General features: G+C 38.1%; 2 protein-coding genes across 20 annotated transcripts in view; one reads left to right on the top strand and one right to left on the bottom strand.

The window, feature by feature from the left end:
- Positions 1 to 23,461, bottom strand: part of LOC308569411 (uncharacterized protein) — a 286,883-nt gene that overhangs the window by 628 nt on the left and 262,794 nt on the right. For 13 of the 14 annotated variants that reach the window (XR_014000684.1, XR_014000688.1, XR_014000690.1 and 10 more), the window contains one exon: positions 17,349 to 22,905. The gene's annotated coding sequence lies outside the window, so the exon portion shown is untranslated. Of the gene's footprint in view, positions 1 to 17,348; positions 22,906 to 23,461 lie in introns of those variants that run through there. The other variant, XM_081163357.1, reaches the window with a different exon arrangement.
- The window catches only part of CDK14 (cyclin dependent kinase 14), a 223,208-nt gene that overhangs the window by 135,544 nt on the left and 64,203 nt on the right, over positions 1 to 23,461 (top strand). For all 6 annotated transcript variants that reach the window (XM_081163263.1, XM_081163266.1, XM_081163265.1 and 3 more), the window contains 2 exons: positions 7,803 to 7,866; positions 17,291 to 17,339. In XM_081163263.1, the coding sequence (XP_081019389.1) occupies positions 7,803 to 7,866; positions 17,291 to 17,339 (113 nt within the window). The remainder of the gene's footprint in view (positions 1 to 7,802; positions 7,867 to 17,290; positions 17,340 to 23,461) is intronic.

Here is a 23,461-nt window from a genome sequence, read left to right as displayed (position 1 = left end):
TTGTGTGGAACCTGTGTGTACAAAGGTGGTTGTTTAAGATAACCAATACAAATTAATTCCTTCACAGTGAGACCATACACAGCTGTAGAGGCTGAACCAATAGCTGCATTTCCTCTGAATTCTGAACATTACCAGCAATAATTATTTTTCCAAAAACTTGAGTTTAGACCATTATAATTTTGGTGACACTACTTGCCCCCTAGGGATAGCTCTGTATACTAAAACAGTGGTTCTCAAGCTTTTCCTTTTTTATCTACTGTGGTTCTCAATGAACTTTTTTTGATCAACAAATCAGAGCATAACTCATATTTTAATAACATTTCTTAAGCATTTGCATGGTTGTCAAAACCAATACTGTGTTATAAAAATCACAGGCCATAGGCTAAGAAGCCCCCTTCAACTGGAAAACTAGTTGACTGTACCAGCGTCATATTTTGAAACTCAGAATATGAGTTTCAGAGGGATCTAAGGGTTCTGAGCCAGACCCTTGTTAGAATGGTCAGTAATCATACTGTGATCAAAATGGTCTCCATTTCCATTATCAGAAGAAGAAAAATCAAATACCGAGCCAAAGTAAAGATATTCTCAACTGTTCCATAGCCTTCCCATAGGCCACCTGCATAGAGTTCATGGACCAAATGTCTGTACAGTGGTACCTCGGGTTACATATGCTTCAGGTTACAGATGCTTCAGATTACAGACTCCGCTAACCCAGGAATAGTACCTCGAGTTAAGAACTTTGCTTCAGGATAAGAACAGAAATTGTGCTCCGGTGGCGTGACGGCAGTGGGAGGCCCCATTAGCTAAAGTGGTGCTTCAAGTTAAGAACAGTTTCAGGTTAAGAATGGACCTCTGGAACGAATTAAGTACTTAACCCGAGGTACCACTGTACTAGAAAAAATACCTAGTTACTCCAATCTATGATTATGAATAAGACTTGCTCTTACACTGTTCATCTCTTCCACTGTTTTCATAAGAAGTGATGAGTACAGTGATTTGTACAATTAATAGCATCCTTATTTACATTTTCAGCTACCCTGGTTTATCTTATACTTTTTCTTTCCCTTTCAGGTCTAGATTAAACTAGATCACTCTTTCTCCCTTTTGAGTCTAGATCAAACTGAGAATGTTTCTGGTATATGGAGTATGCCAAAATAGCATCATCTAATGTGATGTACATCACAGGGTTTTTTTGTTTTTTTGTTTAAAGAACGAATTTCATTGGAGGTGAATTATCAAAAAAACTGTCTATAATTACTTGGTTTAATCTTTTATGAGCTCATTTACATTTGTAAATCTGGAAAAACTTTTGTAGTCACTATGACATGTTGGAGTTTAAAACACTTTGTTCTGTGGGATTGATCCAGTTAACTGTTTAAACATTATTGAGTCGCCATAGTCCTGTTTAATTTAGTTTTGGCACACTTGTTTCAACATATAAACAGAGTTGGTTTAACATTGAAAGAACAGTGAATGACTCCAATGGCCAATTAATACTTCTTTTTTCAGTAGGAAGATTCACAGTGGAATCATCACTCTGTTCAAAGAACCTTGCTTTGGTTACTGTTGCTTTCTCTCTGCAATATATCGCCAGTGAAGCAGGCATCAAGGACCTTAGTGGCCCTTCTATATTTCCAGTGCCAGTAACAGTTCACTATCAGATTACCTAGTGTCAGCCAAACTCACATTAAGGTTAATTTAAAAGCACTAAAAGCACCCTGTGTGGTTGTTTACTCTTAGTGGCTTAAAATCTATTGTTTCAGCTTAGTGTGGCCCCTCAGCTGGGGAGAAATAAGAGGCCCTGCATCTAATCTCAATTCAACATAAATGAAGAGTGAATGTTATTAACACCCTCTCCGCTTATTGTCGTGAATCTGGTGGAGGAAAACCTCAATGAGGATGTAGTCTCTAGGTTGAATTTTAGAATCATAGACATAGCCAATAGAGAAGGACTAAACGAAATAGAACTGTTCACTAAATAACTTGGGAGTATGTATAAAATGTAAAAATAAAATAAGACCTAAGATGTATACGTATGCAGCATTTACGCTATGGTAATTGGCTGCAGCCTATTTGATCTTAGCATGATACAAAGCATTATGCTAAGTGTTACATCTTCATTTCCTTTATTGCGCCACCAACTGTACTTTTTTCTCTTGTTACCTGGAACAAGTGACTATCTCTATTAAAGCTGTGCATGCTAGTAAAGAGTTTTAAGAATAAATTATTTGCTTAACTTCAACAGAGCTATAGCAACTTAGCTATTACTGCAGGTTTTCAAAATCTTGAAGGCAAGAAAGCTTACCTTAATACATGTTTATTTGGAGAGAACAAATGAAAATTACTCAATAGATTCCCAGTGCTCACTGCAAATCAGTATATTTTTCTTACGAGTTGTCAGTTTAGAAATATTCTTATGAATAAAATAAATTCAAAAAACCATGACTAATCATGGAAGAATTAAAAAGGTCACCTACTAGTCTTCCCGAGAGTGCTAATGATTTATGATTATATCCAAGCAATCATTTCAGAGAAAAATATATATTACATTGTTCTTAATGCTGAATAGGAATATGGCAAGTCTTTATTCATTTTGTCAGCGGTAAGTAGTGATGGGCATTTTAAACCCAATTTATGTGTTGTTTGTTCATTTTGATATTTTGAAGGTGAGTATTCAATAAAAGCACAGGTGTCTTTCAGGAGTTCTCTCCAAGTTTTTATTCTTGGCATATCTCTTCATTTGTTGGCATCCGTCTGTCTTGGGAGACAATGGAAGAGTGTGCCTTTGTAGGTAAAGTCAAACTGCTAGAGAGTTATAGCACCTGCTGTGACTTAGAGACAGATGCAGAAGAGGCATGCTTTATTGCAGGTGGGGCACATGAAGGCATCTGGTTTTGCTGCAACATACATATTTAGTTTCTTCAATTTCTGTACTGCTTTTCTTTCAAGAAGCTAAACTCCAGATTTCATGGTTCCTTCCCATTTTATCCTCACTGAAACCCTGTGAGATAGATTAGTCTGATTCAAGGTTAATGGCCCAAGGTTTCCAGTGACTTCCATGACTAAGATGGGAAGTGACCAGGCTCCAATAGTCCCTCTGGCATCACTGCATAGCATAGGTGTTTCATGTATAAACATTATCACATTGCTGTCCTAGGTTTGGTTGCTATAGCACATATAATGAATGTGATTAGTTGATTCAGTCATGTAGCACAATATTGGGTATAAATTAAATGTAGATTTTTTGCAGCTGACATGCATTTCAGTGATTAAAGGCTTAATAGTGACTGTCTTCTGTTTTGTCTTTTTTGTAGTTAGTTTACAACTAACTTCATTTATAAAATGTACTCCACAGATCCTCAATAAGTTAACATTACCTGCAGTTCTGCGTAATTTTCCCTTCTATGCAGAACAAAATGTACTCTTAATACATTTTCTAGAAGGCACTACTACATTCCTAGATGTATGCCTTTCTGTGTTTTATTAGTCCTGAAATTGTGCTTAAAACCTTACCAGTTTTCAACACATGTGGTTACATGTGGTTCAGTGGTTCACTTTATGAAAGAATTAACAACTGGGCATATTACCAAAATGCATATTTTATAGACCATGGCATTGGAAATGGAGCCTACTGGATTTTCTGTTCCCTTGTTATCTTGTATTAGACGAATGAATGTTTAATTACGAAGATAGAATTCCATATTGATAGAAATCTGAAATAAAAATGACCCAACATCAAGCCTGCTTATATGCAACCATTAACAGGCAGGGCTTTAAAGACTTTAAGTATCTTATTACAGCCCATCATTCTTACTGTTCTATTTCTCTCGCACATATGAAAATACAGTGGTACCTCGCAAGACAAATGCCTCGCAAGACGGAAAACTCGCTAGACGAAAGGGTTTTTGGTTTTTTGAGTTGCTTCGCAAGATGATTTTCCCTATGGGCTTGCTTCGCAAGACGGAAACATCTTGCAAGTTTGTTTCCTTTTTCTTAAAACCGTTAATACAGTTGCGACTTGACTTCGAGGAGCAACTCATAGCACACGGTGTGGTAGCCTTTTTTGAGGTTTTTGAAGACTTTGGTGATTTTTGAAGCTTTTCCAAAACTTTTCTGACACCGTGCTTCGCAAGACGAAAAAAATCGCAAGATGACAAAACTCACAGAACGAATTAATTTCGTCTTGCGAGGCACCACTGTAAGAGACAATTTTGATGACTGAAAATAAAAAGCGTACATTATAGTAATATTTGCAGTAATAGAGTTTCATCCATAGAAATAATACCTGCCCTAGACAAAATGCAGACATGGACATTGTAAAGACTTACTAACATAATTAATCAGAAGGGCAGAAATGTCATGATTTTTGCTGCTGTATTATATGCCCTATTCATTAGTTCTACAGATGTATACAAATAATGCAGGTTAGTTATCATGGATCCTTATAAAGTCATTTTTATAATTGATAGATTCTTTGTGGTGTCTCTGTTGGGTGCATTTGTTTTTGTTAGTGTGCGTGCATTGCCAAATACCCAAGTGGGACCTTTGTAGATGTGCGTTCTTTGGAATGCTATGCTGTAATTGTCTAGTCTCCTTGCCCCAGAATCCATACTAGACTATATTTCTTGGCCTTTAATTCATTTTCTCTTCCTTCATGAATGTAAAGAATATCAAAGCCTGATTTATTATCTCTTATGGAAACTAATGCTTATAGTGGCAGAAATGTTCATGCATTTTCTCTCAAATATTGAGCTTGACAATAAGCTATCATATTGTGCCTTGCAAAGAGGGTTGATGAGGCATAGACGGAATTGTCACTCAAAATACTGAGTCAACATACATAATATATGCTGCTAGTAGTTACATCTGTCTCTTTTGCCTTTTTAAGCTTTTCATATAAGCCAAGAATTAATCTGAAGAATGCAGTTTCTTCGTGATCTTTACTGTCACTTAAGTATCTAGTTTATGGCCTCTGTTATGCCATTGGTAAATAGAAAACAGAGTGATGATTTGCTGTAATTATTGCAACAATACTCATATGTTCTGTGTATAAATTTTCTAAAACACCTTAAAAATCACAATAAAAATTACATTGACAATAAATAACTTTCAAATCTCAACCAATTAGCACTAAAGTAACCCAGTACAGTAAATGTCTGAGGAAACAGGTTTTTAATTGACAGCAAAAGGCATAGAGTAAAGGGATTACAGTAAACTTTCTGGGAGAACTTTCAAACATTGGAGAAAGCTTCTTCCAGAGGTAGAAGACATTAGAAATGGAAGCAGCATGGGGCACATTGCTATTTCTTATAAGGTTTGTTTATTTTCTTGTGGTCCTGTCCAGAACTATCTTTTGTGGAGAAAAAAACCTATTGGTCAGTTTCTTAAAGAACCTCTACAAGCACTAAATTACGGTTTTTCTTTTCATATTGTTCTCTTATTACTGCTATTCCCAACCATGTTCAAGACATTTCTGCCTTTCTCGCTGAGTCTAAAGCAGTGTGAAATATTGCAGAAATTGGGAAACTAGTTTTACCCAAAGAAACTGCTGTATATTTGAAGTAGTGTCATGTAAATGATTAATTGTCACAGGATTGGATTGAAGATACTCTGTGAATCCAATATGGCTGTCTGAACTTGGCTCGCTTCTTGAAGGTTGCAACTGCACATTTATTTTAAATAAATTATCTAAATTTCCATGCCTGCTTTAAACTATCTTGCTTTGCTCTGTTCTCCTAATTGAAGAAAATTGTGGGAAGATTACTAACTGAGAGAGTTGCTGGTAAAATGCAGTTTTGAAACTGAACGAATAGGTTCTTATAGAACCATAGAATTGTAGAGTTGGAAGGGACCCCAGGGGCATCTAGTCCAGCCGCCTACAATGCAGGAATTTCAGCTAAAGCATGCATGGCAGATGACCATCCAACCTCTGCTTCAAAACCTCCTGTGAGAGTCCATTCCACTGTCAAACAGCTCTTACTGTCCTGATGTTTAGTCAGAATCTACTTGATTCCATTGGTTCAATTCCCAGCCTCCAGAGCAGGAGAAAACAAGCTTTCTCCATCTTCCATGTGACAGCCCTTTAGATATTTGAAGATGGCTATCACATCTTCTTTCAGTCTCCTCTTTACCAGGCTAAACATACCCAGCTCCTTTAACTGTTCCTCATAAGGCTTGGTTTCCAAACCTTTAATCATCTTGGTTGATGCAGCCTAGAATAGCATTAGCTTCTTTTGCTGCTACATCATGTATCTCCATGCAGAGGACCTACTGCTTGCTTGGTCTTCCTCTTGCCTTGAACATAGCTGAAGAAAACTTTAAAATTATTTTTGGCCTCTCTTGGTAGCCTGAACTCATTCTGACCTTTGGCTCTCCTGATTTTCCTCCTGCAACTGTTGGCTAGTTGTGTATACCCTTCCTTCTTGATTTTCCCATTCTTCCATTTCTTATACATGCCCTTCTTAAATCTCAGTTCATCTGTAAGTATATGCAGCCACACTGATTTCTTTAGATGCCTCCCATTTTTCTTTGAATTTTCTACATTTGTGCTTTCAATATTTCACCTTTAAGAAATTCTCATCCGTCTTGGACTCCTTTCTCTTTCAGTATTTATGACAATGCGATCTCACTCAGTATGTTGAAACCAACCTTCCTTATGAAAAGCTCTTGCAATAATATGCCTTTTAAACTTTTGATAGTGCTGCACTATCCTGTGTGCCATGCTCCCCTTCCCTCCCCCTGTTATTTTTAGTGGTTTCCAATGTGGTGCTGTCTGATGGCATGCTACTTTAAGAATAATGTGCCTTTCTAATTTCAATTCTCTGCCTCCCTCTCCTGGTCAAAGTGAAATATTGCATGGTTGCTGTTATATACTGCAGAGTGTGTATGGGGGGAAATGCATACAGCATATTTGCAATTCTTCTGTACTTTCATGTGAGGTAGCTTTAGCTAATGTAGAGCTACTGCTGAGCAGAAATTTGGAAATTGCATTCAAACTCTAGTCTTTGCACACTGATCACTAGCCATATCTTCCACAAACACTACTTTAATAATCAGACTCTTCAGGCTATTTGCTTTTATCATACCCAGTCTGTCTTTAATGTGAAAGGTGATGATTAAGGAGTAAAAGTCATGGTGTTGCTGATACATTAATACGTTTTAAAATGCAAACGTAAGTTAGGGCTTCTTTTGCAAATTAAGTAAGAAAAATATCTGTTCAGGGTAGCCATCTGTTCTGTATACAAAACACAGTTCTCTGTCTGAATGAGTTGTTTGTTTTAAGGGCTATCCTCTCCAAGTGCAGTTTAAAGATTAAAGAACTGTAAGAAGGGAGAACAGGACCATTGAAGGGACCCAAACTTTGGCAAAAAAGTAAAGAAAAAATGCAAACAGAAAATAAGGCATACTAAAAAAAAGAATTTGTGGAACGTATTGCTACAAACATACAGACACATTGTGGCTTAGATGCTGAAGTCTCCCATTGCAGTGCTCCCCATGGTTATTGGTGCTGATTTTGATTTCTTGAATAATGTAGTTTTCAGTGTTGAATTAATTAACAGTAAGCCTCTTTGTATCAGGTAGTACATAAATAATGACTTGGTATTCTGGTTATAAATGACCTGATGAACATGGATGTCCATAAAGTTTAAATGATTAGTTCTTGTTCTTTTGTAGTAAATCCTGAAATAGTAAATCTTTTAAAATCTTGAGCAAATCAATACATTATTCTTAAATTAAATCAATCACAGATTGATTAAATTAAATCAATACAACTAAATGTATTTGGCTCTGTTTACTTGTAGGTGCTTGGAACCCCAAATGAAGATTCATGGCCTGGAGTTCATTCTCTGCCACATTTCAAGCCAGGTAGGTTTCAAGACCTTGTCATCAGATTTAATATTTAAATACCATTTCTATTGCGAAAAGATTCTGGCATTATAAACAAAGGTGCTCTTTCAGATTTCAGCTGATGAGTATGCTGCAACCTGCTTCTAGCTATATAAGAAGCTGGTCTTGGTTTGTCTGGTTCAGTATTGTCCGCATTCATTAGCAATGACTCTCCTGGGTTTCATACAGGAATCTTTCCCAGCCTGGAGATGCCAGGAATTGACCTTGGCACCTTCTGCGTGCCCAGTAGTTGCTCTGTCACTGCGCTCTGACCCTTTCCAAGTTACTGCGCAGTCACTGTGCTTTGTCTTGGCCATTCTTTCCCCAAACTTCAACCAAAGAAGTGAGGCTGTTTACATTACCATCTTTCCATTCTCTCTATAGGCCTTGCTCAGGTTAGTGGTGCTACTCCCTACAGGATCTCAGGAAAGTCATCCTTACCCTGTTGGTTTATAAATCCTAGTGGCAAACATCACTATTATATGCCCCTCTGAGATACCTTACTTCTGCAGAGATACCCTGGCACCGTCAGGGTGACATAGCTCTAACTTAGCCATTGGCCAGTTGGCATCTCAACTGCATACTGAAAATTTATCTCAATAAAATTGACTTGCGTTTTTTAGTTTCACCTATTCTTTGTATAAATGACGTAACGTAACGTAATGTAACATCTGATGTCCAATCATTTACTCTCCAGAATTTCACTGGGTTTAGTTTAATGTCATCTTAGTCATTTGTTTTTATCTGAATGCTGATAACTTCCTGAAGAGGAGCCCCTGTTTTGCTGAAGACTGCCCAAACTCCCTTTATTACTAGGTACATGTGGTCATGGTTTCAACTAAGCACACAGAAAGTGGAAGTTGGTATAGAATCCCGCTTCCTAAGAATCTCAACCTTCTAAGTTAAAATGTTTGATAAGTTGTTATCCCCGCTCTTGTCCCTGAATATCATCTTATAAATGTGTTTGTTGTAAGCCATAATACATTTTCATTTCCCCTGTTGTTTTTTAAAAATTCCACTCTCTTACCAACTCTCTCCCAATTTTGCTATAAAATTGACAGTCTTCTACACTTTATAAATATAAATTTGAAATATTTGGTCTTCCAACCCCCTGGAAATACAAAGTAGCTAACATTTCAGAAAATATGATTTAAAAATAAATGTATAAATTTAAGAATACAAGCTAGGTTACTTTGAAAGGCACTCATTTTAGTACATTGCTAAGGCTGCTACTGTTGTTTAATTCTGTAAAAATGAGGTGGTGTTTTTCCAGTGAAGAATTTGAGTTTAGAATAGTTTACTTCAGAGGTAGTTGACTATGGCTCCCATAATTCCTTATCATTAACCATGCTGGTTGAGGCTGATGGAGTCCAGCAGCATCTGAAAAGCATCACAGTGGCTAGCATACTTGAAAAATTGGGGTTTTTTGCCAGTAGGTGGCAGTCAAGAAACCTTTCTGAGCTGGTTAATTCTGTTTGATTTTATTTTAATTTGTGTATATGTGTCGTGTGTTTGTAATTTTTCTTAATAGAGCGGATTCAGGGAAACACACTGAAAAGGGAATGTTATATGGGCTATATTTTAAGATGGCCATTGTGTTAGATTTATGTTTCTCTGGTTAAATGCTATATGCTTTAAAACACTAGCTTTAAAACACTGTAGTTGGAAAGGTACAGATGATTGTCAGTTGGAAAAAGCCAGCTGAATGTTATCACTCTTTTTCTGTGAGTAATAATTTTTTAGACTCTTGTTCTTTCAAACTTGATCTAATTCTATACAAATTTGTAATCCAAAATATTATCCTTTGCTAGCAACTATTATTTGTAGGCTTCATGACTTCTCAAAAGTGCCAAGTGCTCTGAATTCCCTTTGGCAGAAACAAATTAGATGTGGTTGCAGTAGATCAATACAGATGTAAACATGGATGTAAACATTCTTAACAGCGAAAAGAATAGGTGGATGAGTCTGGGAGAAGTCGAACAGACTTCACCCACAGTCCAACAGTCTCTCCACACCTGGTGATTTCTCCTCAACTGAGCTTCAATACTAGAAGTGCGTGAGGAAAGAGAGAGTGGGAAAACCTCTTTCCCAGGTTTCCATGTGATTTGATCAGATTTGTATTTTAAATACATGGATTTGCTGCCATTATATTTGGCTGCTAGATAAGCATCTTATTGATGCTCTTAGTTTAACACTTTGGTATTAATGTGGGAGGAAAGTTTTTTGGTTCTTTTTATAAGGTAAAAAAAATATGTTTCTGCGTTTGCTTTATAATGGAATCTAAGAACCTTAAGGCTGATTTAAACTGCATGGCTCCCACACAGAAGCTGCAAAAATCCTTTTCACACACACTGACAGGTGTGATGCAAAAGAACTCACAAATGTGCTGCTTCTTCACTCGTATAGTATTTTTCTCCACATGAAATGCTGCATTCCTCTGATGATAATAGTGCCTTCATATAGCAGGTAAAATGCTATCAAATTGTGTGCTCACTGCACTATAATCATGCATTTCTGCCTAGTGTGTCTATCAATGCAGAAGTTTGTCTATTTTTTTGTTCCAATTCTAATTGACTTAGGAAATAAGTATGCAGAAAACACTGATGAAGAGAAAGTTAGCATCTGCTAAAAGGCTTTGATGTCTAAGCTTAGCTAGGTTTTCAGCAGAAAACAAGAGATTTTGAGCAGAAGGAAGAAAGTCATTAGCAGCTACTAAGTTTAAAATGGCTGGTGACAATTAAATATCTACAACTTTTTACATTTCATTGATTATTTCATTTCTATACTGCTTAATATATTAAAAATAACTTTTAAGCAGTGTATAAAAACAAACTTCAGAGTTCAAAATCCATGTCATCTTAAACTATTATCAGCACCCTAATTTAAGAAACTCCCCCTGCCTTTCCAAGGTGTGATTTGGTATAACATAATGTTGAGACAGTATTCCTTCCTGGGATGATTGTATAATAATCTATTCTGGGCCGAAAATGTGGCAGTACTGGCCCAAGATACAGACTGAACTGGTATCAAAGGATGTACATAGTTCCGCATTTTTCCGTGTGTAAGACAACCTTTTTTGACCCAAAAATGAGGTTCAAAATTTAGGCTTGTCTTATACACAGGTAGTGCTGAGGGGGAGACGCGCGAATGGTTTTTTGGCATGAGCCCGTATTGTAAGCGGCAATTGGCTGCTTGATTGGTCAGGGCGGGGGGGGGGGAGATGCCCAAAATTGCTCACCTGCCGGAACGAAGTGCAAGCCCAAGATTGTAAGCGGCGATTATAAGTGACGCAAGCGGTTGTGTGCTGCGTTCTGGCAGGTGAGTGATTTTCGGCATTCCGCCCAATAATCCTCCCTGAAAGCTCAATCCCCCCCCCTATTTTCTAAATTTTGAGGCCCCCAAAATAGGGGTCGTCTTAATGACAGGGGCGTCTTATAGACAGAAAAATACAGTATATTATTGCTGTGTCATGTTTTGCACTCTCATACAAGGGTTTAACAAAAAAAATTTTTAGAAGATATTTCAGAGAACTAATCCATGCTCAAGTTCTCCTCTGAGCCAAAAGCAAAACACCAGAAAACCTCCTATTTTATTCAACTTCTTGCAACCTTCCAGGCAAGATAATTAGCACTTACTCATTATTGCAGAACACAGTGCTCTTCTTTCTAGGACAAAACTATGAACATTAGTACTTTTCCTCTCTCACACTCCTTGTTGTGTTGCCTTAGGAGCCTAGCACACAAAATCAAATGGATAAAAAGCACGCTTCTGTTTCCTTCTCTGTGATATATGAAGACCAGTAGAGGGATGCTGGGATCCAGGCCCCTAAAGCAGTATGTGGGATTAATTAGTAACTTTGTTAAGGAGCTGCTCTGAACAGTAAAATATCCCTGTTAGACATTTCTGGTGCAAACTGAAGTAGGAACTCAAATCAATGAGAGAGTAGGAGATATCAGGTGAACATGGGGGAAAATAGTAGGCAAATATGCACACTTAATCAGATAAAATGTAATAAAACAAATAAATGCATGCACTGCCTCTTTTCTGCCCTGCTTTGAGCTTGTACTTTTCCTTTCTGCCCAGAGTGGCTGGGGAAACTCAGCCGGATGGGCAGGGTATAAATAAATTATTATTATTATTATTATTATTATTATTATTATTATTATTATTATTATTATTATTATTATTATTTCCTCAGGGTGCCTCCCCCACCTTTCTTTCCCTCGGAGTCAAGGCAGTTTAGCTGTTTAGTTCATCAATGCTATTAGGCATGAGCATACTAGATAATAAATAAATGTGCTTTTGGAAACAGCTCCAAAGTGTTATTAAAAAGTCAAAATTAATGTAATAGGTGTGTGTACAAAAAACAACACAGTTTAATAGGCGTTTTATGCTGTAGAGCAGGGGTCCTCAAACTTTTTAAACTGGAGGCCAGTTCACTGTCCCTCAAACCCTGTTGGGGGCCGGACTATAGTTTGAAAAAAATATGAACGAATTCCTATGTACACTGCACATATTTTATTTGTAGTGCACAAAAAACAGGAAAAACAATACAATATTTAAAATGAACAATTTTAATCAACATAAACATAAGTATTTCAGTGGGAAGTATGGGCCTGCTTTTGGCTAATGAGATGGTCAATATCTGGTTTCATATTTGTCACTGCTAGTCACAGCACTGTCAGGACGGTCCTATACTTTTGCCAACAGTGCAGTCATTTCCCATTTATTACAAAGGTCCTTCCTCCTCAATGGGAGGGCAGAGAGAGCTTTAGAATAATTTGCTTTCCAGAAATAATTTCCAATGCCACCCCTGAGGTCCAAGCTTGGTGCAGATCCTTCCCCATTCCAACTCTAGAACACTTAAATGACTCGCGGGGAATTCTGTGAAGATCAATGGCCACCTCCAGCGCTCAGCGCAACAGGAAGGACAGCAAGCATCCCGCTCAAGTTGGCCCTGGCGATCAAAAATATCTCTCCCCTCATCCCACGAGTAGCCAGGTGCAGACTCCTTGCGGCACAAACAGACCAGCAGCCTCACCCCCAGCTCTGGCATTCATGCTGATCCTGGGGTTTGAGGAACTCCCTGGCAAAGGGAGAGGCGGGGAGAGGAACCAACTTTAAAATAGCAACACAGCTTGATCTCCCAGCCGGACTCTCCCTGCTGTTACCACCGCTGAGACCAAAGGCAGCGGGAAAGAGGCAGCCCGCCACGTGACTCCTGCTGGCGAGGAAGAGCAGTGGCAGCAGCAGCAGGCGAGCACCAAGCTGGAGGTAGAAGCGGTGCGGCTGCTGCCTTCTCCCTCGGCCAGGGGTGCAATGAACGCTTCTTATAGGACGCTGGCCAAGGCCAGTGTCGCGAACTCTTTGCTTAAGACTGCAGGGTGGGGAAGGGAATGGTGGAGGCGGCAGGTGGTAGGCTGGGTTTAGGACCCTGGCAGGCCGGATCCGGGCCGCAGAATGTACTTTGAAGACCCCTGCTATAGAGAATGGCAAGTCAGAGGAGGTGTTTTGTTTTTAAAGAAAAGACATCAAACTTTTAAAATTTACTCCTGAACACTGGGTAATGGATGTATACCTGAACCTTAAATTAGTTTCTCAGGATTAGGTAAATCCAAGTTTTACATGATTTTGTTGTCACAATGTAGACTTATTTATCAAAGTTAGGTATTAATATTCTGAATATTATCTGGAAATCAAAATTTCATCCTGTGTTTTGGGTAACCAAATTGGAAGACTGCACTTGTTTCTCATAAATGCCAAATGCTGTATTTCCAATAAAGGTTATCATGGATTTTTTTGCCTTAATATGGAAGTTACCAGTGATAAGTCAAAACACCATACAGGTATATTTATTTTAAAAAAATAAATAAAAATAAAGTAGGCCAGCAGTTGTTATCCAATAGCTTTATTTGCCTAGAGAGTTTATGAAGTGATTTATAGACATCTTGGAGAGCAAGATGAGTAAATAAGGTACTCAGGAGATTTGGGGCAATAATTAGGCAACCAGAGACCATAACTGTGCTGCAAGTGATGTAGTTTGAAATTCAGGAGCAATAAAATTCTATTTTTCCTCTAAAAGGATTATTTTCTCCCCTGAGATTTGTAAATGTGGTGCTTACTGAATTGCTTTAAGAACGGTTTAGAGCAGAGCATAAGGCTTTTAAGAATTTTGAACAGAAAAAATGCAAATAAGAGGTATGTAGTCTCACAGTTCCCAACCCATTTTGGTCCAGAATAAGTTTGAAATAACATTTGGGCAGCAAAATAATTTAGATTCATAAAACGGTCCATAAATTGCCCCACTTCCCACAAAGTCCTTACATGCTACTAACTATATGTTCCAAACAATGACTGCTGTGATCCTTTTATACTGTAACAGTGGTGAAGTTGTATTCTATCCTCCTTACATTCTAGCCTCCCTACAGCTCTCTAGCTTACTTTTCACACACACACACACACACACACACACACACACACACAAAATTTTATATGGTGAAGGGTGGATAAGAAATATTATAAAATTGCACCAGCCATGTGTAGTATGTGTAGTAGTAGTAGTAGTAGTAGTAGTAGTAGTAATAGTCCACCAGCCCCTTCTCTCAGCCAATTTCCCTTGAAACTCTTCTTACCAATCCTGGGTAATTTGCAAGCTAAGTTTGTATTCAGAATGTTCGTGGTAGGTGTGAAAGCAACTTGAAAGGGAAAGTTGCAGAGGGAAAGAGTTTTCTGTAAGTCATCTTGGAAGAAGTTGCGTCCTGAAAGGTGTGGGAAATAGATAATGGTAGTAAATAATAATTAAATAAATGTTAGTCCTACGCAATGTTTTCAAAAGACATTTCATTTTCTTGCAACATGCCCATGGATCTCTCTGTCCTTTTATATCCTGAATCACAAGGGGATGGTATTTCTAATCCATATTCCCTTTACTGGGGATTCCCCTTTTTAGTCTATTGCAGGAAAAACAACACAGCATTCTGTGGCACCTTAAAAGACTTAGCACATTTTATTGTGGTATGAGCTTTTATGAACTAGTGTCCTTTTTATTAGATGCAAGATTTCAGCTGATAAGGTTATGCCTCAGTAAAAATGTTAGTCTTTTTGTTTTCATTTTAGTTTGAGTTGGAACCTGACAATATCTCTTAGTAAACCCAAAATAAGCTAGTATGGCCTTCTGTTGGTATCTAGGGACAGTCCAAAATAAAACCATACAACACACAGTTCCAGTTGGCAAGTTGGAAAGGAATGTTCAGATGTTTTCCATTCATACTCTACACTGCATGTTTGAGAATGAAGTTACCGTATTTTTCGCCCTATAGGATGCACTTTTCCCCCTCCAAAAATGAAGGGGAAATCTGTGTGCGTCCTATGGGGCGAATGCAGGCTTTCGCTGAAGCCTGGAGAGCGATGAGGGTCGGTGCGCACCGACCCCTCTCGCTCTCCAGGCTTCAGGAAGCTATCTGCTAGCCATGGGAGACGCAGCTCTCCCACGGCTAGCGGAGAGCTTGCTGGCACCCAGAAGCTTGGGGCGCGCTGAGCTCAGCACGCCCCAAGCTTCGCGCAGCCCTCCGCTAGCCATGGGAGAGCCGCACGACTTCATGCAGCTCTCCCACGGCTTGCGGATAGCAGCCTGTTCTGGGGGCTGGGGTCGGGGGAAGCTCGGGCTTCCCCCGCCCCAGCCCCGCACCTGGGGGGGGAATAAATTTTTTCCCCTTTATTTCCCCCCCAAAAAACTAGGTGCATCCTATGGGGTGAAAAATACCGTAATTTTAGAGATTTTGTTTCTTGTCCAGATTTGCTCCCACTGGCACTTTGAAAAATGTTAGGGGCTTTGAGTCTTTGTTTACATTATTTTGTAAATTCTGTTTTATTTTTTCACATTTAACAAATGAAACATTTTAGTGCTGCCACTTCCATCTGTTTTGTTACACTAAACTAAGCATATTGATTGTCACTTATGCTTCAGTATCTTTGTCAGGCTATATCGTTGATTTGCCTGTCGCTTCATCTCTTCTCTCAAACCTGCTGCTCTGTCACTGAATGTTTTTTTCAAGCTCAGTGTACAGTAGATATAGCCAATGTGGTGCCCTCCAGATGCTGTTGGTCTAAAACGCCCATCATCCCTGACTATGTTTGCTGGAACTTACGGGAGTCCAGCAGCATCTCGAAGGCACCATGTGGGTTATTTTCTCTCTTGTTTTTGTATCCGGCCCAGGACCCAGACATGAAGGAGGAAGAAGCTAGGCATGCTTTACTGCAGGGATAGGGAAACTCAGGCTAATAATCATGGAATAATTCCATCCCCTACTCCTGCAAAACAGGAAGAAAGTAGAATTAGTACTTCTTTCCCTTCACTGATGGTTGAGGAATTGTGAACAATAAAGAACTTTTGTTTCTTGAGCTACTATTATGGGCAAAGGAACAAGTAATTACTGTAATTGTGGGACTGTGGTTATTCTTATCCAAGTAGAGGTTTATATGGGTTGCATACCTCCCAGCTTGTCTCTACACAAGAGCCTGTGTTTCAGTTCATTGTTTTCCCCTGTTGCTGTTATAGATTACTTCATCAGGGATATGGAGCCATGAAACAAATGCTCAAGTGGATGTGTTTGTGTACAAGAAATATAATCTGACTGTATAAAGTTTCCTGCTGTACTGTTCTTCAACCCTGCACCCCCAGATATTGTTGGGTTAGAACTCTTTACCTGGATGGTAGACCAATGGATTCATGGGAGTTGTAGTCCAACAATATCTGTGAACACAAGGTTGAAGAACACTGTCCTGGTTCATAATGTTATTAAGCCAGATTATTGACTGGTATTTGCATTTAAGACCTCACCAGTATTAAAAAAATCAGTGGTCTCCATGCACAATTCAGGGTGCTGGTTTTTTCATATAAAGCTCTGGAAGGCTTGCAGCCAAATTTCTGAAGGACCAGAGGCTCTCCTAGGAACCTGTTTGGTTTAAAAAAATTATTAAGTAGAAGTCCTGCTCTAGGATGTCACCACAGTCAGCAGTTAATGGCAATCAGAGACAAGGCCTTTTCAGAGGTGGTTTCCAGTTGTGGAATAGTATCTCCCAGAGGCATTCAGCTGGTGAATAAATATTCATTCAGCTGGTGAATAAATATTAGGCATCATGTGAATTTAATTCTGTTTTCTTGAGCTTTTTTGTTACTCCTTTTACTGTTGATGTTGCAGTTTGTTCTCAGCTTTTGGGGTAGGTGGGTGTTAAATATAGCTTGGAAACGTGTGTTGAATAGCAGTATTAAAAAAAAGTTAACATTTTTTTTAATGCGACTGAGCCGCACAATAAGTTATATTTGTTGTATTTATTAGACTATTTTAAGTATGTTTCCTATATAGGTTCATACAAAACAGGAGATCTTTATTTTTTGTTACAGATCGGTTTACACAGTACAGTGCAAAAAACCTTAGGCAAGCCTGGAATAAGTAAGTCTTTTATTATCATGTTCTATCAATGTTGCTGATTTCTTGCCAATTGTCCTTCCTAATTAAGAATATATACCCCTTCACATTTTGGAATATTGTGTGTATTTCATATATCAGAAGCTACCCAGATTACTTTTTGCCTCAAATGTTGGAAGTATATTTTTGTGCTTGAGGATATACTGTAGAAAATTAACAATGCACAAAGGCAAGTTATACTGGTTATGAACCTGTAGGTTAGTTGGAGATGGATGAGTAAGTGGATTAAGAACAGAATAACTGGAAATACTCATTTGCCTAAAGGTGATTCTGCTACTTCTAGGCTCTATTCTGGCTGACAGTACAATCCATAGCTACATAAACTGATATACTGGGATGTATTTAGTCCCACTGTGTTCTTATTCGTATCATGGGGCAAATAAAGTCAATAATAGCATTGGATTAAAAAGTATAATTTGCATAAGGTATACATTTCTGGTAAGCTCTTACTGAAAATTATTCTGATTAAACTTAGTACCTTTTATTTTCCAATGTCCTGATATGATCACAATAAAAGCCAAAAGAATATCCTTATTAAAAATTATCTTAACATATTCCGAGCTCTTTGTGTGCCTTTGCAAAAGGATTGTTCTTCAGTTTAAATGATGTGATGAATAAATGCATGAAAGTTATCACAATAGTACAGTAGTTCAAAATGGAAAAGATTTAGTTTGCCAATTTTACATAAACATTCATGAAATATGGAAGGGATTTCCACCTTTTCTGATGCAAACATTTCAGTGTTGTATTACTGATTATGAATATCTCTGTGGATAATGATGTTTATATTAACATTTTAATTGAAAACATCCTGTTGTTGTTTTGAAATTGACTTGGTTTCAAACATTTGTCAACTGTTTGTTTAATGCATTTGTTTAAGTTCAAATAAACAGTATGAGGGGTTGGTTACATTCAGATACAGCAAGTGGGACTAGAAAAATGTTGCAGTGGGGAGTACTTCAGTTTAGTATTTCAGCTGGCCAGCCATTTCTTCTTTTACAAGGTTCCATTCTATTCCTTTCCCCCCTGGTTTTCTGTCCTCCCCCCCATAGCCAAACAGATCCTCTGCAGTGTGTGGCCACTGTATGTCATTTGGGGTGGGTGTGTGGGTGTCCCTGGGTGTCCCCCCCCAATTTTCCCTGGTACCCTAGGGGTTCTCTATAATATTTCTCTCCCCTTTGCATGGGTGGTGCCATTTTGGCTACGTGAAGATAGACACTCAGAAAGAGATTGCTATTAATATTTGTATGACTAGTCCTATGAGAAGTTCCAGTTTTATGCCTATAAAATGTGAATTGACTCTGAAAGGTGGTAATTTCTGAAAACTGGAGAGTATACAAGGGTGAGCCTCGTTGGCAGACTTCTGGGATTTGTTTGATGAAGATGTTTGCCAAGCCATGTGTCTAGCTGGACTTGGTGAAAAGGGATGCACATTTTCAAATTTGAGTTGAATTACATAAAAAAGATTTACATCCCCTTAGACCTATCAAGTTGTACCAAACTTTCCATTTAACTGTTGAAGTTCTAAGGGAAAATATAATAGTAACTAAGATAATGTGATTGGGAGTTGGTTTTAAAATCTTTGATTTGCAGAGTTGGGGAACAAACCACAACCATGGACATTAAAGGGCAGGAGGTACACAGTTATACAACACAACATTATTTTAATCTTTTCCTGAAATTTAAAAGGAGATTGAAACCTTTTCAGATTAAGACAAAGTCAAAACTTTGCATTTGAATCTGTAGAGGAAACACTTTAATCTCCTTAAAACACTGTGACTTTTTGCCATGTGTTGATTTCAGCTGTGTTTTAATCAGTGTTTATCTACGGGTTTAGTTCTTAACTATAGAGTCTATATCAGTTTTTCCTCCAAGAGAAAAGGCAATACTCATATCTGTTCAACATAACTCTAGTTTAAAGTATGAATGTTCACATATGTGAATAAAAGCTATCTCTTCCTATCCAGAACCAACCCTGAAGAAGCCTTGAACACCATGGGCAAAAGTCTATGTTTGCTTTGGCTTTTCATAATGAAAAGCTATTGGGGCTGATAATACAAGTGACCCATATTTTACTTGGCAGCATAAAATTGTATCCAGAGTATTAAGCTGTTAAATATATTTTATATACTTTATATATAAAACATAAAGCTGTTAGCACAACATGCAGATGTATTTAGACCTCTAACTTGTTAGGTACTGAATAATTATCTCATAGGCAGTATATAACTTGAGGTAGCTGTGTCTTTCAAACCAAATTCTGGTACCTGGCATTATGAGCTCTATTATCAGGCAATACAACAGGAATTTTCTTTTTTGCAACTGTGTCAAAATTAAAGGAACACTTTGGACACTTGGGGGAGCACTTGGGTTAGTTCAGTAGGCAACACTTTGAAAATTGCAAACAGTGAAGAATCCCATTTGCCATCATTTAATGTCACTATTTTTATTTCAGTAATAAAGAATAGCCTTTCCAGCCACCCGTAATCAGTTTTGTTTAATAAATACCATATAATAAGTAATTTTTAAAAATAAAATCATGATTACTTGAGATAATCATCACTTCAGAGATTATCTGTGACTTTTCTGTTGCTTGAACTCCAACTCTCAGCCTCAGCCAGCATGGGCAGTGGTCATGGATGATGGGAGTTGTAGTCTAACAATATCTAGAGAGCCATAAGTTGGCAACTCCTGTTTTAGAGCAAGTACCCCAACACTTGAGAAAAGGTAGATGTACTTACTCAAAATCTCTTTTGAACAATTCTTCATATAAAGTGATCCAGACAGATGTAAATGAAAATCATAGTCTCACATATATGCAGAGAAATATATGGGTGTATATGGTACAATCATTGATATTACTTAAATATATTTTATTTTTGCTCTTTAGTGTTTGCTGAGTATGTATTGTAGTCTGGATAAACCATTGCATTGAATAAACTGCAGAATAGGGACCCAGCCAAAGTCAGGACCCTCCTGTGAACTATAGAAGAGGCCAATGTCAGGAGATAGAATATCTGAGCAAGCTTCCGGGTGGAATAGAAGGTGTGGCTTATGAAAATAGGACCAAACAATACTTTTTAAATTTGTTCTTAGTTATTCAGCACTGACTGCTGTGAATCAGCATATAGGACAAAGGATGTAAGAAGACATCATTTTACCTTCCAGCTGTTTCTGTTCTGCTGCAGTTTGTCTTCTACCCAATCTGACATTAATCATATTGGTGGTAAAATTACATAACTTAATTCATGTAAATTTTGTTGTCATTATGTTATTCCATTCCATTCCTTTCAATGCAAATTGGGGGAATATAATGAATCACATACCATTTTCAGATTGAAAGCAGCAGCAAATAGCAATAATTTTTGCTGGGTTTCTTTCTGTTCTGGACATGGGGCAAATATCTAAACACGGGCAATTTCCCCTTCTGTTTCCATCAGAATTCTCTGACATCCCTGCAAAGGACAGCCATTTCAACAAAGTCTGGAGGGCTGAAGTTTCCTCATTTGTGCTTTATATGTTTTGACTAGATGTCATTCAGTGAACCTTGAATTTGGGAGATTCAGAGTGGGCAAAAGGAAGTACTTCACACAACACATAGTTAAACCAAGGAATTTGCTAGCACAATATGAAGTCATGGCCACCAACCTGCTTTAAAAGGAGATTCAGTAAAACTAAAGGACAATAAAGCCTCCAGCATAAGAGGAAGCATGCCCCTGAATAAAAATTGCTGGGATCACAAGCAGGAGTACAACTGTCTTCATGTTCTCCTTGGGGTTTTCCATAACATCTGGTTGGCTGCTGTCAGAACAGAATGCTGGACTGGATGGGCCTTTGATCTGATCCAGCTGGGTGGTTCTTACGCTTTTAAGCTGAATATGCTTATCTCCTATATCACTTTATCACCATCATCACCAACAGTCTATATGGATTTTTAGCTGTCTCATCACAGCTGACGACCATCCATGCCACTTTTTTGCTGTCTTTGTTCATGACATGGTGTTGAAGATTCTTTCCCAGTTCTCCTTTTTCTATGTTTGAATGTTGTAAATTACTAGTTCTTGCTATCTTCCATTGAAATATCTGTTTTGATGGTTCTGAATTTTCTCTATACTGAATCTAATTTCCCCTCTTCCTCTCTATTTTCTATATGCCTATTTGTTATATCCTTAGTGAGGTTCTGCAGTGCCTTCTACTTTAGGGTAACCATTGCTGTGAGTTCATGTACTGTTTAGATTTTTGCCAGGTTATTAATAAAGATGTTAAATAAAACTGGATAACACTAATCCGTGTAACACACAGCTGGATATTTCCCCTCTGAATCAAGAGATTCTCTTTATCTTTACCCTTCATTTATGGTTGTCAGCCAGTTTCCAGTCCGTGTGACATATCCAAGTTAATTTGAGTTATTCTGGAAAAGCAAGATTATTTAGCAACATTCTAAACATAAAATTACTGGAAAAAATTGCATGAGAATCGCCACTTTTTGCATGATTTTAGCCTTGAGTTTAGATTCCCCCCTCTCCCTGCTTGTATTCTATTATTTATGTGGGGAGACCTGGCTCGTCAAAGTGGCAAAAACTACTCCTTTCAGAACTGCAAATTAGAACAGAACCCATTGTTTGCATGACTGCAGCTAAATAATAGTCTATGAAAATCAGTCCCCCAACCATGGACAATATATTTAGAACCTAAGAAAATAATATTCCTGCTCTGTTTAAAATTATTATTAATTACTGCCCCCTTTTCATCCTAAGGTGCCAGGGTGGCTTACAACAATTAAAACAGTTAACAGCTTACAACCACAGAAATACAGTGGGTCTGAAAACCACACATCTCAAATGTCAAAAGCTATGGTAAAAAGATGTGTCCTCAGCATTACCCAGAAGCTGTATAATGAAGGTATATGATACACCTCTGTGGGGAGGGAATCCCACAGTTTAGGAGCTGTCCCAGAGAATGCCCTCTATTGGTCTGCTACCACCCTGAACTTCTAAGAAAAGTGGAACAATGTTCTGCTGATCTTAATACACAAAGGGGTCTGTTGTGACCTTTGTAGCATGAGCCTGGAAATGAAATGGCGACCAGTGCAGCTGTTTCAAAACAGTGGTTATGTGAGCTCTAAACAGAACCACAGCCAGTAATCTGGACACTTTATTTTGGGCTCTTATTCCTAGTATTTGAAGGGCAGGCCCATGTGGAGCATATCAAAATAATCTAATCTGGAAGTTACCAGAACATGGAGTACAGTGGCCAAGTCATCTCTGTCCAAATGGAGTAATAGCTGGTGAAGCAGTTGGAGCTGGAAAATGTCAGTCCTAAACACTGAACTCACATGACAATGTTGAATCCAGGTGCACCCCCAAAACTGCACACCTGCTCCTTCCAGAGGAGTGGGATTCCAACCAGGACATCTATCTCCCCACCTCCTGTACATGAGAATTTAAGACACGCAATACACCTGTCTCTTCAGGATTCCGCTTCAGTTTATTGGCCCACAGCCAGCCAATCACAGCGTGTAGACGCTGGTCTATGGAATAAGAGCAGAATAATCATCAATATTCCGTTTCCTATATTGATTACAATAATTTTTGTCACATATGGACCCTGTTTTGACTGCCAGTACAATCCATGGCCTAATCCATATCACAGAATAAATATCCATATAATACGCAGAAGGTATACATTTTTGTTACACTCTCTTACCAAAAAGGGTTCTTAAAGATCTTAATAAAATATGCTGTACAATGACTTGTAGAAAATGCAAGGTTTTGTGTTTATGTTTGAGCAACACTTCTAGTCAAGATCCATATGCCATCATAGTTTTCAGATCTTCTATGTACCCCTACCTTTTGGTATGATTTTTATTTATACTGTTCACTGGTGTCCCTGTTTTTTTTCAAAAAAAACAACAATTGGGCATGTTGTTTTTGTTACTCTGTTGCAGCCTATAGGCATGTTCGCCACTGGTTTTTAAATGTTCTTAGGTGTTCATTATCCTTTTAGGTGCTGTTAACTTTAAAATGTTTTACATGTGTTTTTATTTTGAATGCATTGTTTATACCTAGTTATTTGTCACCTTGGGC

The sequence above is a fragment of the Podarcis bocagei genome (assembly GCF_964188305.1).
Source record: "Podarcis bocagei genome assembly, chromosome: 12".
NCBI lineage: Eukaryota > Metazoa > Chordata > Lepidosauria > Squamata > Lacertidae > Podarcis > Podarcis bocagei.
The sequence above is the reverse complement of the archived record's forward strand: the minus strand, read 5'-3'. Positions and strand labels throughout refer to the sequence as shown.